A 19,271-nucleotide genomic window follows, 5' to 3' on the forward strand; every position below is an offset into this window, starting at 1 on the left:
TGGTAAGTTGCCAAGGCATTTGCACTTCAGAACGAAGTGAAGTGAAAAATTTTGATTATTTCAGAAAAAACGAAAAAAATTGTTTATTTTTTAAATAAATATCAATTACTTCTAAAAAAAATATATTTCTACAAGGTTACTCGTTCAGCGACCTCGTTATCGGAGATCTGTCTCTGGCTCAAGTGCCGTTATCTTCAGTATTTGTGTGCATTGTGGATGTCAATAAATGAAAATAAAATATTACATTTTGTTAACAACAATTGCGAGAGTGCCCCCGAGGAATTATCGTTACCTCTTCGCAAAACAATTGAAAAGCACAGAATTCTGCATTTCGAGCCACCTACGTTAGTGACGATGATGATCATGGATTTCAAATGGAATTACATTTCATGTCGGAATGTCTGTTGCGATGAAATGTACTAACCAGCAGAAAATTCTCCATGGAGTGTCTGAAGAGGAACGTGAACGCGCTTATTGCTAAAAGTATACTCGAGGAGAGTTGTATCACATTTTCTTCTCGGAAAAAACTTGCACTTTTAAAAGTTGCGCTTCACAGAAAATATCGATGATGATGCAGGTGTTGTTGATGTTGCTCTATTTGCTGCCGTTTGCATCTCTGTAGTTGTTGTTGTCGAAATTGGATGAATGTAATAACCACCATCACGAATTTTGCGATACAATGAAATATATTTGCCAGCTGCCGTTGTACGTGGTACAATAAATTTTTCACAAAATTGGGTTCTATTTGTTGCAAAATATCATCGTGATGTGTGCGGTTTCCAGAATGAAAATAGAGGAAAAATATTTTTTATCTGTTAGTTATGCACAAAAATATTTGTTCGTAAATAAGCTGCATTTGAAATGATATTTAATCAAAATATGTTGTTTGTGTAATTTGTTACAAAGTTGTTGTTGTTTGTGGCAGAACCGACAAAAAAATTGAATTTCAATTTTAATCAATTTATTTTTTTTTTGTTCATATGGAACAATGCTTTTGATTTGATAGCGAGCAGACGACGCGTGGCGCTTTCTTATCACGAAACATTCACGAAGAAAGTTGCAATCTCTTGACAACGCCTCAACGATAATTCGGCAAATCGTAAACAATGTCAAGGTTAATGTTGTGAGATACGAAGTTTAATTACAAAAAATTGTTACGCGAGTTTATGTGCAATATGATGTCGTTATCAAAGAATTTGTGCTATAAAAGCATGAGGTAATGTTGAGGAAAGCATTCAGTGCATTCTTGAGTACCGAAGCAATTAGAAGAAATTCAAAATGAAATTCCTCATCTTGTTGGCTGTTGTCGCTGCTGCATCCGCAGTTCCATATTTCCCATACAACTACAACTATGGAACCAACTATTATGGCAACTACGGATATGGTCATGATTTGGTATCCGACAAAATCGACTACCAAACCTTGATGATGGGAGGTCGCACTCACATCTTGGACAAAGACATCCATTTGGTCAAGAAGGATTTCATCGTCTTCTACTACAAATACTTGGTTGATCTTTTGGACATCTTCAAGACTCGCTTCAACGACATCTTGTACACTGTTGACTTCAAAGAACACAGCGTCTTGGATATGCCTTTGTACTGCAAAAAGATGTCTGGTTTGACGCACTGGATGATGGTTATGAACATCGACTTCACCAAATACGATCCTCACTTCTTCGACTTGTTCATGATCTGCAAAGTCTCCGACTACATGATGTTCATGAAATACTACTGGTTGCACTTCAACTACGTCGATGTTATGCACAAGGACTTGCCTTTCATGCGCGACATCTTCACTGGATTCGGAGATCACACCACTTTCTTGCACAAATTCGGAGACTACTATGGCAAACCTTATGATGGCTTCTATGGCAAACACTTTGATGGATTCTATGGCAAACACTTCGGAGGAATCTACGGAAAGGATTTCGTTGGACACAAATATTTCCCATACGGATATGGATACAACTTCGACAAATTCTTCCCTGTCCACAAATACTAAATTTCATACGATGAAAAATTAAAATAATTTTTTATCGACAATAGAGAGATTTGACTGCCGAAAGTGAACATTTTTCTAAATGAACACTCAAAATTTGGTTGAATAAAAAGCCAATTCAAATTTAAACAAAATTTTGTCTTTTTCTTTTCATCTTTTTATCAACATCTTCCTTTACATATTTTTTTTCATTTTCAAAAATTCAACTGCTCATTTTACAATTTCGTACTCCTCAAGTTACATTTTCGTACTCCTTAACCCTTTTGCAATTTCATACACTTTTGTCAAAGGATTTTTTTTCAGATTTTTTGGCAGTTTTGAGTTATAAAATGATAAAAATGATAAATTAGAGCCCTCTGACAAATTTTTATCCATTTATTTGACAAAATTGGCTTTGACACAGTTTTTGACACAGTTTTTTTGCTCTTGATTTAGTTTTTAAAACAAAACAATGTCAAGAAAAAATTTTTTTTAAGTTTCAATTTTTTGGCAATTTTGAGTTATAAAATGATCAAAAATGATAAATTAGAGCCCTCTGATGAATTTTTATCCATTTGGAGCAAAATTTTACAAAATTGGCTTTGACACAGTTTTTGACACAGTTTTTTTGCTCTTGATTTAGTTTTTAAAACAAAACTATGTCAAAGAAAAATTTTTTTTCAGTTTCAATTTTTTGGCAATTTTGAGTTATAAAATGATTAAAAATGATAAATTAGAGCCATCTGACAAATTTTTATCCATTTGGAGCAAAATTTGACAAAAATGGCTTTGACACAGTTTTTGACACAGTTTTTTTGCTCTTGATTTAGTTTTTAAAACAAAACTATGTCAAAGAAAAAAATTTTTTTCAGTTTCAATTTTTTGGCAGTTTTGAGTTATAAAATGATTAAAAATGATAAATTAGAGCCCTCTGACAAATTTTTATCCATTTGGAGCAAAATTTGACAAAATTGGCTTTGACACAGTTTTTGACACAGTTTTTTTGCTCTTGATTTAGTTTTTAAAACAAAACTATGTCAAAGAAAAATTTTTTTTAAGTTTCAATTTTTTGGCAGTTTTGAGTTATAAAATGATTAAAAATGATAAATTAGAGCCCTCTGACAAATTTTTATCCATTTGGAGCAAAATTTGACAAAATTGGCTTTGACACAGTTTTTTTGCTCTTGATTTAGTTTTTAAAACAAAACTATGTCAAAGAAAATTTTTTTTTAAGTTTCAATTTTTTGGCAATTTTGAGTTATAAAATGATTAAAAATGATAAATTAGAGCCCTCTGACAAATTTTTATCCATTTGGAGCAAAATTTGAAAAAAATGGCTTTGACACAGTTTTTTTGCTCTTGATTTAGTTTTTAAAACAAAACTATGTCAAAGAAAAATTTTTTTTTCAGTTTCAATTTTTTGGCAGTTTTGAGTTATAAAATGATCAAAAATGATAAATTAGAGCCCTCTGACAAATTTTTATCCATTTGGAGCAAAATTTGACAAAATTGGCTTTGACACAGTTTTTGACACAGTTTTTTTGCTCTTGATTTAGTTTTTAAAACAAAACTATGTCAAAGAAAAAATTTTTTTTAAGTTTCAATTTTTTGGCAGTTTTGAGTTATAAAATGATTAAAAATGATAAATAAGAGCCTTTTTGACAAATTTTTATCCATTTGGAGCAAAATTTGACAAAATTGGCTTTGACACAGTTTTTGACACAGTTTTTTTGCTCTTGATTTAGTTTTTAAAACAAAACTATGTCAAAGAAAAATTTTTTTTTAAGTTTCAATTTTTTGGCAGTTTTGAGTTATAAAATGATTAAAAATGATAAATTAGAGCCCTCTGACAAATTTTTATCCATTTGGAGCAAAATTTGAAAAAAATGGCTTTGACACAGTTTTTGACACAGTTTTTTTGCTCTTGATTTAGTTTTTAAAACAAAACTATGTCAAAGAAAATTTTTTTTTTCAGTTTCAATTTTTTGGCAGTTTTGAGTTATAAAATGATTAAAAATGATAAATTAGAGCCCTCCGACAAATTTTTATCCATTTGGAGCAAAATTTGACAAAATTGGCTTTGACACAGTTTTTGACACAGTTTTTTTGCTCTTGATTTAGTTTTTAAAACAAAACTATGTCAAAGAAATTTTTTTTTTCTGTTTCAATTTTTTGGCAGTTTTGAGTTATAAAATGATTAAAAATGATAAATTGGAGCCCTCTGACAAATTTCTATCCATTTGGAGCAAAATTTGACGAAAATAGCTTTGACACAGTTTTTGACACAGTTTTTGACACAGTTTTTTTGCTCTTGATTTAGTTTTTAAAACAAAACTATGTCAAAGAAATTTTTTTTTTCAGTTTCAATTTTTTAGCAGTTTTAAGTTATAAAATGATTAAAAATGATAAATTAGTTTTTGAAAAAAAACAAAATTTGCTAAAAATTTTATAGTGAACAGTAAAGCTATTCAATAAAAAAAAAAAAAAATTTCAGTTTCAATGTTTGGATTTATTAATTGACTTTGGGTTTTGTTTTCAACAACTCTCTCAAGTAATTACTGTAACGTTTCATACTTTCGACATTTCGTTCTCCATATAGAAAAGTTTCTCCAACAATGAAATCTTTGTCGATATTTCCACACTTTTTGAACAACATTTGATCTTCTGATGGAACATTGTATCCTTCGTGTATCATCCATGCGATGATTCCTTTTTGTTTGAAATCTTGACAGTTCAGAGGATGATACATTGATGGTTTTGGAAATTCATCCATGTAGAGATGAGAATTCAAGTGATTCGTTTCATCAGGGATAATTGAAGCTGATACAAAGCTTCCAAAGAAACAAAGTAAAACTATTTTAAGTCGAGAATGCATCTTTTTGAAATTGAATATACCCACAGAAAAAGCAAAGTGAAAAAAGTAATTTTTACTCAAAACATGATCTTTATTGTTTTGTAAAAAATATTCATCAGATAATGGGTTTCGCGAAGATATTCGCTGCCATTAACCGAATGTGTTAGATATCACACTTAATAACGCAAGTAGTCCTTGGTAATTGGCAAGAATTTGTCGAAGGAATAGTGTTCTCCGTATGGGTAGAATTTGTGTCCAACGAAGTCTTTTCCGTAGATTCCATCGAAGTTCTTTCCGTAGAATCCGTCAAAGTGTTTGCCATAGATACCGTCGTATTTCTTGCCATAGAAGTCACCGAATTTGTACAAGAAATCGTGGCCCAATCCAGAGTAGATATCACGCATGAAGGTCAAGTCCTTGTGCATAACATCGACGTAGTTGAAGTGCAACCAGTAGTATTTCATGAACATCATGTAGTCGGAGACTTTGCAGATCATGAACAAGTCGAAGTAATGAGGATCGTATTTGGTGAAATCGATGTTCATAACCATCATCCAGCGCATCAAACCAGTCATCTTCTTGCAGTACAATGGCATGGTCAAGGTATCGATGTCTTTGTAGTCAACATGAACCAAGATGTCGTTGAAGCGAGTCTTGAAGATATCCAAAAGATCAACCAAGTATTTGTAGTAGAAGACGATGAAGTCCTTCTTGACAATGGTAACGTCTTTGTCCAAGATGTGAGTACGACCTCCCAACATCAAGGTACGGTAATCGATGACGTCAGAAACCAAGTCACGACCATATCCGTAGCTTCCGTAGTTGCCATGGGTGTATGGGAAATAGGGAACTGCAGATGCAGCAGCGACAACAGCCAACAAGATGAGGAATTTCATTTTTCTTCTTCTATTTGCTTCGGTACTCAAGAATGCACTGAATGCTTTTCTCAACATTGACGAGGGCTTTTATACCAAAAACGAATGTTAATCTTCGTGTATTGCATAATTCTTATAATCTTTTTACGCGAAACGTCTTTTGTTATAATGTTATGTAGAACACATCAGAGAGGAATGCAAAGAATGTATAATTGATAACAAATATCAATTTCTCCGCTAATTAATATTCTTTAAATTGATACGAATTATCATTATTTTTTAAAAGCATATGACCTTGAGACAGATTTATGTAACAAAACATTGACTTGGAGATAGAAAAATTGCATATTTGCAAATTTCATATTGAACTTTTTTTTTAAAAGCTCATGAATATCAATTTTTTTCTTTGAAGTATTGCCTTAGATATTTTTTTTTATATAAAAAAATGTACTTAGAATTCTATTTTTTTTTCTTTATTTTTTTGCATTTTGAATTAAAAGTTAAGTGAAAGTAATAAAGAATCAGGTATGCTTCGAGATACTTCGATATACATTGAAATTTTATCAGACTCGATATATCAATTCAAAATATACAACAAATATTATTTGCAATTATGATTATTGAGTAAAAGCATAATTTGATTACTCTTAGATTTCCATTTTAGGTTTAATGTACGATATATCAAGCTATATAGCAAGCTTTGTTAACAGTAATTTGAAGTCAATGCCTCTTGTTATCAGAAAACATAAGGTTCTTATGATTTGCGAATTGTAGGTGAACGCACAATGTTCGTATATCAAAATATTTTGCTCTTATCAAAAATTGAATTAATCTATTTTTTGTTTTATACATCAGTAGTATAGAGCACAGTACAAAATTTAATTTGATTTTAGTATAAAAGCCATTGGTAAAACTGAAGAAAGCATTCAGTGCATTCTTGAGTACCGAAGCAATTAGAAGAAATTCAAAATGAAATTCCTCATCTTGTTGGCTGTTGTCGCTGCTGCATCCGCAGTTCCATATTTCCCATACAACTACAACTATGGAACCAACTATTATGGCAACTACGGATATGGTCATGATTTGGTATCCGACAAAATCGACTACCAAACCTTGATGATGGGAGGTCGCACTCACATCTTGGACAAAGACATCCATTTGGTCAAGAAGGATTTCATCGTCTTCTACTACAAATACTTGGTTGATCTTTTGGACATCTTCAAGACTCGCTTCAACGACATCTTGTACACTGTTGACTTCAAAGAACACAGCGTCTTGGATATGCCTTTGTACTGCAAAAAGATGTCTGGTTTGACGCACTGGATGATGGTTATGAACATCGACTTCACCAAATACGATCCTCACTTCTTCGACTTGTTCATGATCTGCAAAGTCTCCGACTACATGATGTTCATGAAATACTACTGGTTGCACTTCAACTACGTCGATGTTATGCACAAGGACTTGCCTTTCATGCGCGACATCTTCACTGGATTCGGAGATCACACCACTTTCTTGCACAAATTCGGAGACTACTATGGCAAACCTTATGATGGCTTCTATGGCAAACACTTTGATGGCTTCTATGGCAAACACTTCGGAGGAATCTACGGAAAGGATTTCGTTGGACACAAATACTTCCCATACGGATATGGATACAACTTCGACAAATTCTTCCCTGTCCACAAATACTAAATTTTCATCAACTAAACTTTAAACAACAATAGAGAGATTCGACTGTCAAAAGCTACTTTCATGAGATTGTTGCTCAAAATTAAATATATGATTCCAATAAATCACATCATATTAACAGCATAAATTTTGCATTTTACTTCTTTTCAGTTTAGTAAAACTTTATCCAAAAAATCTCTTTGGAATACTGTAATATTTTGTTTCTCATATTACAATAAATGAAACGAAAGGTGTTTTTCATAAGAAAATGGAAAAAAAAGAATCAAATTTATAAATAAAAATTTTAAAATAAAAATATGTCTTAATGAGTGTCATTAGTTTTCTTAATGGCTCAAGATTTGAAGAATTGAGTTTTTTCTTGGACTATACTTTTCTTTTCTTTTGACTTCGTAGGATGTTAAGTAAACATTGAATATTCCTGAAAATGTTTAAAAACTTGTTTATTCGATTCATGCTTCTATAACTTTTGTTCAATTCTTTGACATCTTTTTCAGAATCGAAATATGTATTCAATCTTATTTCCTTCGATAATATCGATTAAAATTTCTCCATTTCAATATATGACTTTACTGTTTAAAGGAATCATTGTATTTATCGGTTTTCATGGGTATTTCCATTATAAGTTTTTCATGATGAAAACAATTCAATGCAAAAGTATTGTTGATGAAACCGAAGGTGTGTCTTTTTGTTATTTTTCAATTAACCTTGCATCAATCGAAGTCTTGTTTATTTCAATAAAATGCAGTTATCAAAAGTAACATTTCAACCTTGATTAGCAGCATAAGATCCGGAATTTTCGACTTGACAACTGCGACTTTGATATCGTTTTTAATTAAGCGCATAATCTTCAAAAGAAAGTCGCAAAAGGTCATTCGGGTAATCTTCAAAAAATTTCTAATTAAAAATATTGCGAAGGAGATAAAATGTGCATTGTCAATAAACATCGAACCATGTCGTACGTGTTTTGATAATGCGAAGAGTTTCAGGGGTATAAATAGCGGCAAGTAAGTTGGAGAAAGCATTCAGTGCATTCTTGAGTACCGAAGCAAATAGAAGAAGAAAAATGAAATTCCTCATCTTGTTGGCTGTTGTCGCTGCTGCATCTGCAGTTCCCTATTTCCCATACACCCATGGCAACTACGGAAGCTACGGATATGGTCGTGACTTGGTTTCTGACGTCATCGATTACCGTACCTTGATGTTGGGAGGTCGTACTCACATCTTGGACAAAGATGTCAGCATTGTCAAGAAGGACTTCATCGTCTTCTACTACAAATACTTGGTTGATCTTTTGGATATCTTCAAGACTCGCTTCAACGACATCTTGGTTCATGTTGACTACAAAGACATCGATACCTTGACCATGCCATTGTACTGCAAGAAGATGACTGGTTTGACGCACTGGATGATGGTTATGAACATCGACTTCACCAAATACGATCCTCACTACTTCGACTTGTTCATGATCTGCAAAGTCTCCGACTACATGATGTTCATGAAATACTACTGGTTGCACTTCAACTACGTCGATGTTATGCACAAGGACTTGCCTTTCATGCGCGACATCTTCACTGGATTCGGAGATCACACCACTTTCTTGCACAAATTCGGTGATTATTATGGCAAACCCTATGATGGCTTCTATGGCAAACACTTTGATGGCATCTATGGAAACCAATTCTATGGACACAAATACTTCCCATACGGAGAACACTATTCCTTCGACAAATTCTTGCCCATCTACAAGGACTTGCCAATCCGCTATTAAGCACCGTGTGCAAGCAATCTCAAATGTTTTTTAAAACTTTTTGAGATCCCGATGTGTTTGTGATGGCGTGTGTTTGACACACAAATTCACTTCACAAAAATAAAAAACTAAAAAAAATCCAATTCTTTTTCTTTTCCACAAACAACAACAACAACTTTGAGGTTATGTTAACAAAAAATCTCAAAACTCTTACCTATTTTCCGCTAATTGACTCAGTTCACCAAATCCCAATGCCTTCAAAAATCGCAGTACGAAAGTGTAACAATTGTGTCGATCTTCATGGTAATCCTGCGGAGTCCAAACAGGTTCTTTGCAAATAATTTGAAGCACATCATCCCAATGTTCAGTCCATGCTTCGGGAACTTTTTCTACCAACAAGCTTTGTGCCCATTGCGTCTTCATAGCTTTACTGCTGACGCCATGTCGTCGCAATCCGTTTCGATCGAACTCGACAATCGCCGCACTCGATGTCGTCACGCCGATATGCAAATTCAGATGATTCGAGTAGTCACTGAAATTACAAAAAAGAAACACGTGTCTCTTAATAACTCGACGACGCATTCAAGTGAAAAGTGCAAAGGAAATCACGTAACGAAACAAAACGAGTAAGAGAATGAAGAAAAAAATGTGTTTCCCAATTATTTTCCCATTATTAATGCACCACATAATTTTTACCTGAAACAGTGCGAGAACATTCCTCACTCACTCCGTTTCCTCGCATTCTCATTACACGATGCACGCTGTTCTATTTTTAATGGCGTTTCCTTTCGAGAGAGAAAAAAAGCTCGTCTCGGGCGAAGATAAAATATAATGAATTGAGCAGCAAAGTCGAGACACGACGGGAATGTGCATAACATCGTGTGGCACGTGTTACGTATTTACCATTTAGTTCATTTCTCACCTGGTGCGCTCCTCTAAACATTCTGCAACGCGAAAAAGTATTAAATTTTAATTACTACCAACTCCATAACCGAGAATAAATTCTTCTGAACTATGTTTATGGGTTTGTTCGGTTTTCTCTTTCACTCTCGGTTTATTTATGTAGAAGCTAACGTGAAACGAAGCAGTTGTTAAATTAAATGAAAATCGATGAGAAATTACACAATTTAACCAATTTTATGGCGCAAATTAGGTCGTTACTTGATTTGAATACGGGGAGGAATGCGAAATTAAGTTGTTTGTTCAATAAATTGGCACAAAGGAGATACTTTTAAAGATATTCGCTTTTTAAAGAAGTTCGACTTGAAATGATTTTGAATTTCAAATAAGGTAAGGGAAGTTGACATTTTGAAGAAAACGAATTACTTTATCACATTTAGGATAGACATTTTTTTATGATTTTTGATAATTTTTCATAACTTTTCATGATTAAAATTCTTTTTCAAAATTTTTAAATTTTATGAATTTTCTTCATTCTTATATTTAATTTTTTATAATAAATTTTGAACATTTAATTTGATTTTAATTTTTTTTTCTAATTTTTTAAATATTTTTTTTCTCACATAAGTTTAATTTAAAATTTTTCACTTTTTAAAAGTTTTTAATTTTTTTTTATTATGGTTTTAATTATTTTTGTTCCTTTTTTATTTTTATTTAAATTAAACTTGAATTTATTTAAATTTTTATTAAATTCATTTAATTTTTTAAAATTTAAAAAAAATTCACTTATTATTATTTTTTTGAATTTTTTTTTATTTTTTATTTTAATTAAATTTTTATTTTTGAAAAATTCACTTTTTATTTTTTTTGTTTATATTCATAATTTTTAAAAAAATTTCATTTAATTTTTTATTTTTTTTTTATAAATTTTTATTTTTTTAAATATTTTATAAAATAATTATTTTTTTATTTTTTTAGATTTAATTTTAAAAATTTTCACTTTTGAAAATTTTTTTTTCGTCATTTTATTAACTGTAATTTGAATTTATTTAAATTTTGGAATTTATTAAAATTCACTTTTTTAATATTTTTTGTCATATTCATTTTTTTTTAAATTTTGCATTAGATCCACATTAGATACAATTAAAAAAAAATAATCACTTTTGGTAAATTTTATTTTTTTTTTATATTTCATATTTTTTTTTAAAATTAGTATTTATCTAAAATTATTTTATTTTTTTTTAATTCACTTTTTTATGTTTAATAATTTTTAAATTAATTTTATAAATTAATATATTATTAAAATTATTTTTATTTAAATTTTGTAAAATATACTTTTTAATTTTTTTTTTGTATTTTTGAAATTTAAAATTTTTTCGTTAATATTTTTCACAATTTTAATTTTTTTTAATAATTTTCTTTTTCAGATTTTTCATTGTAATTTTCGAGTTTTTTATGAAAAGGCACAAACACATGAGAAATAACAAATTTCCATCGAAATGTTGCAAAAAATGATCAAAAATCAAATTTTCCATCCAATTACTTCAAAAAAAGCTGTACATGACTCATCAAAAGCACATTTCAACACCCGAAAAAGAAATCAACAATAATCAAGTTCCTTTTTATCATCGTCAATAAGATCGCAAATGAAGCCACTTATTATGTCAAAAATGTGTGTTTTTTGTGTGCGGTGAAAAACGAAAGGAAATTCAAAAAAACGAAAAAAAAAATCACTTATTGACATGAAAAACGAACCTGTTGTTATGTGAACTGCCTTTGATTATATCGGAAAACATTTTATCACATCATTTATTTCACGTTTTCTCTCTGCAGCTGCTTCGTGTGTTTTTCGGGGAGAAATTGAAAAAGGAATGCAAGTCATTTGTTTGGCACACGAAATTATTGACGCGTAATGGATGCCTTTCGCAAACCAGCAACAACAAGTGTGCCAAACATTGTTATCGTAACTCATCACGACCACAACACTCGGGCAAAAATGTGTTTATCATGAACTCTGGAATGGAATTTTTCCCGCAACATCATAAAAGGCAAGTACACTTTGTCATATTTTGCGGTTTCGATACATTTTTAGTCTCTTTTTCGCACAGACATAAATCATTATCGTCATCATCGACGTAACTGGTTATGATGTCATCTCGTTCAAGGCAGCAAGTTTAAAGTGCAATGAAGTGACGACTAAAGCAGAATAATGACAAAAATGGAGAATGAGGTCGTTTGGTAAATTGAACAGCTATCGATATCTCTCTGACACACAAACATTGGAATTTAAGTGCCGGACAAAATGAAGATCGTCTCATGTCGTCTTGTTGTCACAAACACACACACAGAAAGTCTTAAAGATAGTACAACAAGTAAATTTTACAGGTCATTAAGCATTTTGTGGGATAATAATATTAAAGGAGGCAGTTACAGTCGCCTGTTGCAAACTTACTTGAGAAAATCTCCGTTCGTAGGTCGCAAAACGACGGCACAGGGATGTTGTGACGCCTGCACAAAGGGATACGGCAAACGGAAGGGCAGTACTGAGCAATTGTTCGAGTCTAAATTCGTGTTGCATGCCTTGCACGTTTCTGGTAACGTAAATGTGAAGACTTTCGGTCCGCAATGTTGGTAGCAAATTATTCCGGGATCTGTGGTAGACATGCTTTGGTGAGTAGCTTAAGCCTGAAAATGGAGAAAATATGAGAAAATTGGTAAGTTTTGTTGAATTTTGAGAAATTTACATCAAAGTTTTCATTTTAAGAGCAGTTATGATGATTTCAGATGATTTTAGATTATTTCTTGGAAAATGTTATGAGAAAGTTCTTCGAATTGAAATTTAGAATATAAATTTATCAAATATCATTCCAATGAAAAACTAATGAACAAACATCTTTATTGCACGGTACAAGAGATTTTCAATAAATTTGATTTTTGAAGGGAAACCAGGTCGAATATGAAATATGAAACTTTATTTTATAGGAAATTTCGATCAATAGACTATTTATTACGAATCATGATGCAAAAATAGTGAAGGATTAAAAGTTCGAAAAGATTATTATTTACTTAAATTGCAGAAAGAAAATCTATTTTCATTCAATTTATGGAGCAAATATCGTAATTCCTTGGTTTTTTTGACAATAATTTTAAATACAATTTTTCAAACTGCTCAAAAATAACTAAAAAAAAATATTCATAAAATATTAAAAAATAATTAAGAAAAAAAAATCAAAAAATATTTTAAAAAATTTAAAATAAAATTAATTATAAAATATTAAAAAATAAAAAAATATTTCGAAGATTAAAATTTAAAAAATATTTTATAAAAATAAAGAATAAAATAATAATAAAAAAAATTAAAACTTTCTTAAAAAAAAAAAAAAATTAAATTTTTAAAATATAAAAAATTTTTATTAAAAAAAAATAAAATTTAGTTTAATTAAAAATTTATTTTGAAATAAAAACGTATTAAAAATATAAAAAATAGGAGCCTAAAAAGAGGCTAAAGACCTAAAAGCGTAAAAACGAACTAAAAAGGATAAAATAAGGGCCTCTTAAAAATGTGGCTTATATGGGAGGTCCCATATAGAGATCTTCAATTGCAAATCTGATCAGTAGGGTACCATAGACGTAAAATTTCATCAAGTTTTGACCCAACTTTGAGCTCTTCACCCTTGAAAACAACAAAGTTATGATGTGACAGACAAAATTACTATAGTGAGTTGTAAAAAAATATCGTACGTTAAGAAAAATTGACCAAATTTAAATCGCGAAATCTCAGCTTCAACATAGAAAAACTTAAAAATCTATTTTCTTCAAGTTTCCTAAAAAAAAATTCAATTTAAAACTCTAATAAAATTCTCTCAATATTGAAAATAGTCGCGAACAACAACGCTAAATCAAATAAAAATCACAAAGTAAATCATAAAATAAACTCCAACTCGGAAAGGAAAAAGTCACTCTATAAACATTGGAACGAAACAAGTGTTACCCAAATGTCTCTCAATTTATGTTTATATTTTTGCATTATTTGCATCATTTCCTTTTATTTCATTTTATATTTCATTTCACTTCGTTTTATAAAATTTTTGTTTTCGCAAGAAAGCAGGCTCTTCGTAGTGTCGTCGACAAGAGTTGACAACATTTTTGCATTTTATTTATTTTTCCTCAGCTACACACGAAAAACGAAGAAGATAAAATCCTTTTTGACAAGCGAAAGACGACGACGACGACGACGACAACGAGAAAATCAAGTAAAATGCAAATAAAATTCGCGAGTGCTGTGCAAAAAACCTACATTTGATTGTACAATAAAAAAAAAATATTTATTTATCGAGAAACAACGTGGAAATAAAATTGATGTGTCGCCTCGTGAAACGGAAATTACTTATGCAAAAATTGTCAAATGGAACAGAAATTTTCTTTTTTCGGCTTATGTCTCGTTGTAAAACTGCCAATTACCTCAAAGTAGTAAAAGGAGGTATTAATTGGGAGGTCTTTGCACAACAAAAGTGTGAATATCGATAAATTCCATGTTTGACATTCATTTTGACACAAAGGCTTTTGTGGCGCCTGCATTTCCTCTGTTGTTTTGTGTTCCGACGAAGACGACAGTGTTGGTAGATTAATCTTTGTAAATATATCAAATAACGAGAAATGTCTCAAGCAGCGTAGAACTACGCCAACAAAATTAAATTTATTTATGTCATGTGGTTAAAATCTGATATGTTACTTACGGAGGAGCGTCACAAGGATATGTACAGAGGATTAAAGTGACAATTATGACAGAAGTGAATTTATTGCATTTATTTGATTTATTTGTCGTGTTTCGTATTTGTGTTCATAATTATTTTATTGTGAAGAGACATCAAAAGGATGCAATATTTGTTTGTGATAAAAGACTTCTTTAAAATTGATGAAAATTTAGGTGCTTCAAAAATAAGAGTTGTGAACGAAATAATTTACTGAAGATGTCTCAAAACGAAATTTTACTTTGAAGTGAAGTAATATTTTAAATCTTTTGGTCTTTTTTGAAGATTATATGTTTCTAAAGAGCATTTCTTGCAAAAACTTGAAGAAAATTGACTTGAAATAAATTTTCTTTAGCACAAAAAATTTCATTAAATTTTTTTATTTTGGTAACAAAAAATTGTATAAAAAAAATTTAAAGATTTTTAAAATTTCATTTTTTTTTTAATTTAATTTTTAAAAATTTATAATTTTAATAATTAATTGAATTTAATATTAATAATTTTTTTAAATTTTACGAATTTTTTATTTTATAAAAAAAATTATTAAAATTTTATTTTTGAAATTTCTAAATTAAATTAAATAAATTTCAATTTAATTAAATTAAATAACTTAAAAAAATAAAATTTGAGCAAATAAAATTTATTTTAAAATTTTTAATAAAAATTAAATTAATTTTTATTTTTTTTTTAAATTTAATTAAATTAATTTTAAAATTTTTAAGAAATCAAATCAATTTGAATTTTATTTTTTTTTTAAATTTAATTAAATTAATTTTTTTAATGAAATTATTTTTGTTTTTGACATTTTTAGTTAAATTAACTTCATTTCAGTTTTAAAATTTTCAATTGAATTAAATAATTTTTTATTTAAAAATTTTTATTAATTAAATTAAATTACATAATTTTTAAATTAAGTTAATTTTTCTAAAATTAAAATTAAAATTATATTAATTTTAAATTTTTTTATGAAGTTAAATTATGTTTTTTTTTTAAATTTTTAACTAAATAAATTAATTTTCATTTTTTCAATTTAAATAGAAAATGTCCTTATTTATTGAACAACAATTCTGAAGTATTTTTAATTTATTTTGATTTTTTTTTTATTAAAATATATTAAATTTTATAATTTTTGTAAATAACTCTTAGATAGTAAACCTTTATTCAATTGTTTTTGTTGTCAATTTATGACTTTTTCACAAATCTCGACAACTTAATCAAAAATCCACTTTTTTGCTTAAAATCATAACAAAACAAACTCAATTATTTCCACGAATAGAAAAGAAAAAAGCAAAGAGAAAAAGTTAAAAAAAAAAATTAACAAAGATATCAAACACTTACAACGAACAAAAAACAACTACGCGAAAGAAAATCAAACAAAGTGAAAATAAATGAACATCATCGAAAAACTGTACGAGCGCCCATAAGATAAAAGTTTACCCATCGTTTTTCTGTACAATTATCTGAACTTTTTTGCTTCTTCAAGTTTTTGTTCTTTCATAACAACTATACTTGGCTCGTTATTTGTTTCAAAATATTTTTACACGATAAGAACGTCGAGTATGTAAACAAACAAAGAAACGAAAAAAAAACATTAAATTCAAAAAGTAAAAGGTGATAACGATTTTAATTTGTTTAGTTGTACTATTTGTTGTTCGTTCTTTCATTTTTCGTGTGAACTAATTTTCGCCCATTTGAAAAACCTAATTATTGGAGTTGACTTCAATTGTTCGTAATTTTTCGTAGATCAGATAAGGAAAATTGCTGATAAATTGTTGGCTGGGCTTGCATTCAGTTTCTATTGAGAATGAAAAAAAATTGTTGGTCGAAACACAAAAAAATAGATAAATGATGCTAATTTTTTGACGTTGGACGTCAACAACTTTCGTGTCGAGCTCAGCAAATAATTAATGATAAAAGTTTGACGTTATGATTAATTAATTAACACACACGAAACGAAGCACGTCGTCGTTGGCGTCGACAAGTGTTTTGCTTTTTTTTCACTCTCTTTCGCACCAACAAATAATAAAGTTAATAATGATGGCAAAGTCACGTGCGAGCTTGTCAAGGGAATTTGCGGTGATGTAAAATGGCGTAAAAATATGCCAAAAGCAGAAATGTGATAATTAAAAAAATTGTTTTTAAATTTTTTATTTTTCCCTTTTCGTTAAAGTATCGAAAATTCTCGGAAAATCCAAATTTAAACGAAATTTTCCTGTCATTTCAAAATTGCTCAAAATGTACTCAAAACACTCGAACGATTGATGAACGAGCGGAGCAAATATCATTAGGTCAATTTTGTATCCTCAAGTACTGACGAGAAGGAGTGTTTTTGTAAAGTAAAATGATTGGATGTTTATTTGATGGAATCTCGTATTGAATAGCTCTTGATACGATATCGATCTAATATTAAGAGCTCGTCTATATGGAATTTTGTTGATTGCACTTCGAGGAAATGAGTAACAACAAAATTTTCAGAATAAGCGATTACTAAGTGCATGTTAAAAGGGTTTAAATACAATTTTGTGGTACACTGATGTTTAAATAAGAATACGAATCTGAAAAAATCGAAGTTTGACAGAATTTAAAAAAAAAAAATAATGAAAAATTCCTTCAAAGTGAAAAATATCATGAAAAAAATTATTGATATTAAAAAATTAATTTTTTTTATATCAATAATTTGAATTGCATTGAATTTTTAAAAATAAAACTGAAACTATATTAATTTAAAATTTTTGATTTGTTTAAAAAAAGTTATAAAATAATTTTAAAAAAATAAAAATAATATTTTTAAAAATTAAAATAATTTAAAAAATGATTTTTCAAAAAAAATTAAAAATAATTTTATAAAAAAAAATTTATTAAATGATAAGATGATAATTAAATGGTAATAAATTTTTAATTATCATCTTATCATTTAATAATTTTTTTTTATAAAATTATTTTTAATTTCTTTTAAAAATAATTTTTTAAAAATTATTTTAATTTTTATAAATATTTTTTTTAAATTAGGTATTTTAATTTTTATCATAAATATTATTTTTATTTTTTTAAATTATTTTTAATTTTTTTTAATTATTTTTTTAAAATTTTTTTATTTTTTTTTTTTAAACAAAAAAACTAAAATATATTGATTTAACTTTAAATTCAACAAATCCTAAAAGAATTTTTTTTCGAACGGAATTTTTCATATCTTTAAAAATTTAAAAAAAAAATACTACAAATTTTTGCAAATTTTAATATCATGAAAAAATGTTCACTTAAAGCAATAAAAATTTTAAAATTTTGGCCCATTTAACCAATTTTTATTGAAATATTTCGAAAGATAAATGTTTAAAATTAAAATCTTGATTAAAAAATAATTTTAAAAAATATTTTTTTTTTATTTTTTTTTCAAACTTCAAAGAAGTTAAAAAAAATCCCGATTTTGCTCAATTTTTAATTAATTGTTGCCATTTAATTACAAAAATAATTATTTAATCAAACTATAAAATTACATTATTTTCTACTTATTTCCTTATTTATTTTCATTCTTTCTGTTTATTTTTTTTTCGCTCTCTTCGTAAATAAATATTCTGTAACACGATCCTCTTTTGAGACCAAGACGTGGAAAAAAGCAGAAAAAATACACAATCCTTCAACTGCAGGAATTTCCCTGTAACTAATTTTCTTATCTTCCATCTCCATGGCAGCGTATTATTTTAATTGCAGTTGTTGTACATTTTTACCTCTTCTTTCCCCGAGCGGCACGGGAGGAAATGCACAACGCAAAGAACAGAAAAAATTGCTAAGAAAACACTTTTGTTCGCTTCATCTTTCTTTCTTTTTACTGCTGAGAAAGTAAATATTTAAGCGAAAAAAAAAACGAAGACGCGATAGAGGAAAGTATGGGATATAAAAGGTGTAATTAATCTCATTTAAAACCGTGTTGTTCCATGTGGGAAGTGCGCTTGTGAAGTGTTCGCTTAAAATTGCTGTCGTAAATATAAAATTTAATTACAGCGGCAAGGTAATTAGCTAAGGCGGTTTGTGTTGAGTTCATTATTTTATGTTGCTCGCTGAATTGATATCTCTTCAAGAAAATGTCAAATTTCCGTAGCTTTTTACCTTTGATGTTGGTTGCGGGAACGAAACTTGGCGAATTTCTGTTTTATTGTTGCATTTTTTGTTCTCGTAACTTGCAGATTTATCACGAAAGTTGGAAAGAAACACTTTAAAATAATGTTAAAAGTTCGAGATCGAGAGAGAAATAACTCTTAACCCGTTCTTTTGCACTTGACAACTGACTTAACATATGAAGGCACACACTCACAAAGGCACGAAACAATAACAGTACATACCGACTGTATGATTTTTTTTACGTGTTTTTTAAGTATTCTCTCGCGTGAGTGTGAATGTATTGGACCAGAACTGGCCGACAGACGATGCGAGTGTGTGTGTATTAGTTTGATAGACGGGAATGGTTCTTCGTGTCT

The 19,271-nt window shown here is 29.1% G+C and overlaps 1 protein-coding gene across 1 annotated transcript; it reads right to left on the reverse strand.

The window, feature by feature from the left end:
- Positions 1-30: 30 nt before the first annotated feature.
- LOC134830125 (MKRN2 opposite strand protein) lies at positions 31-19,060 on the reverse strand. Its single transcript, XM_063843506.1, has 4 exons — positions 18,904-19,060; positions 12,501-12,733; positions 9,363-9,680; positions 31-741 (listed from the first exon to the last, which is right to left on the reverse strand). The coding sequence occupies exons 2-4, from the start codon at positions 12,710-12,712 to the stop codon at positions 537-539; spliced, it is 735 nt and encodes a 244-aa protein (XP_063699576.1). The 5' UTR covers positions 12,713-12,733; positions 18,904-19,060; the 3' UTR covers positions 31-536.
- Positions 19,061-19,271: the final 211 nt, after the last annotated feature.

Source organism: Culicoides brevitarsis, chromosome 2 (genome assembly GCF_036172545.1).
Source record: "Culicoides brevitarsis isolate CSIRO-B50_1 chromosome 2, AGI_CSIRO_Cbre_v1, whole genome shotgun sequence".
Classification (NCBI taxonomy): domain Eukaryota; kingdom Metazoa; phylum Arthropoda; class Insecta; order Diptera; family Ceratopogonidae; genus Culicoides; species Culicoides brevitarsis.

What these genes read in the sequence shown, in the direction of transcription:
- LOC134830125 (XM_063843506.1), bottom strand. Translation starts at nt 12,712, where the DNA reads ATGTCTACCACAGATCCCGGAATAATTTGCTACCAACATTGCGGACCG. An exon ending in ACGAACGGAGATTTTCTCAA is followed by an intron (nt 9,681 to 12,500) that starts GTAAGTTTGCAA and finishes TTGTAATTTCAG; the next exon opens with TGACTACTCGAATCATCTGA. An exon ending in AGTCAATTAGCGGAAAATAG is followed by an intron (nt 742 to 9,362) that starts GTAAGAGTTTTG and finishes TGCAACAAATAG; the next exon opens with AACCCAATTTTGTGAAAAAT.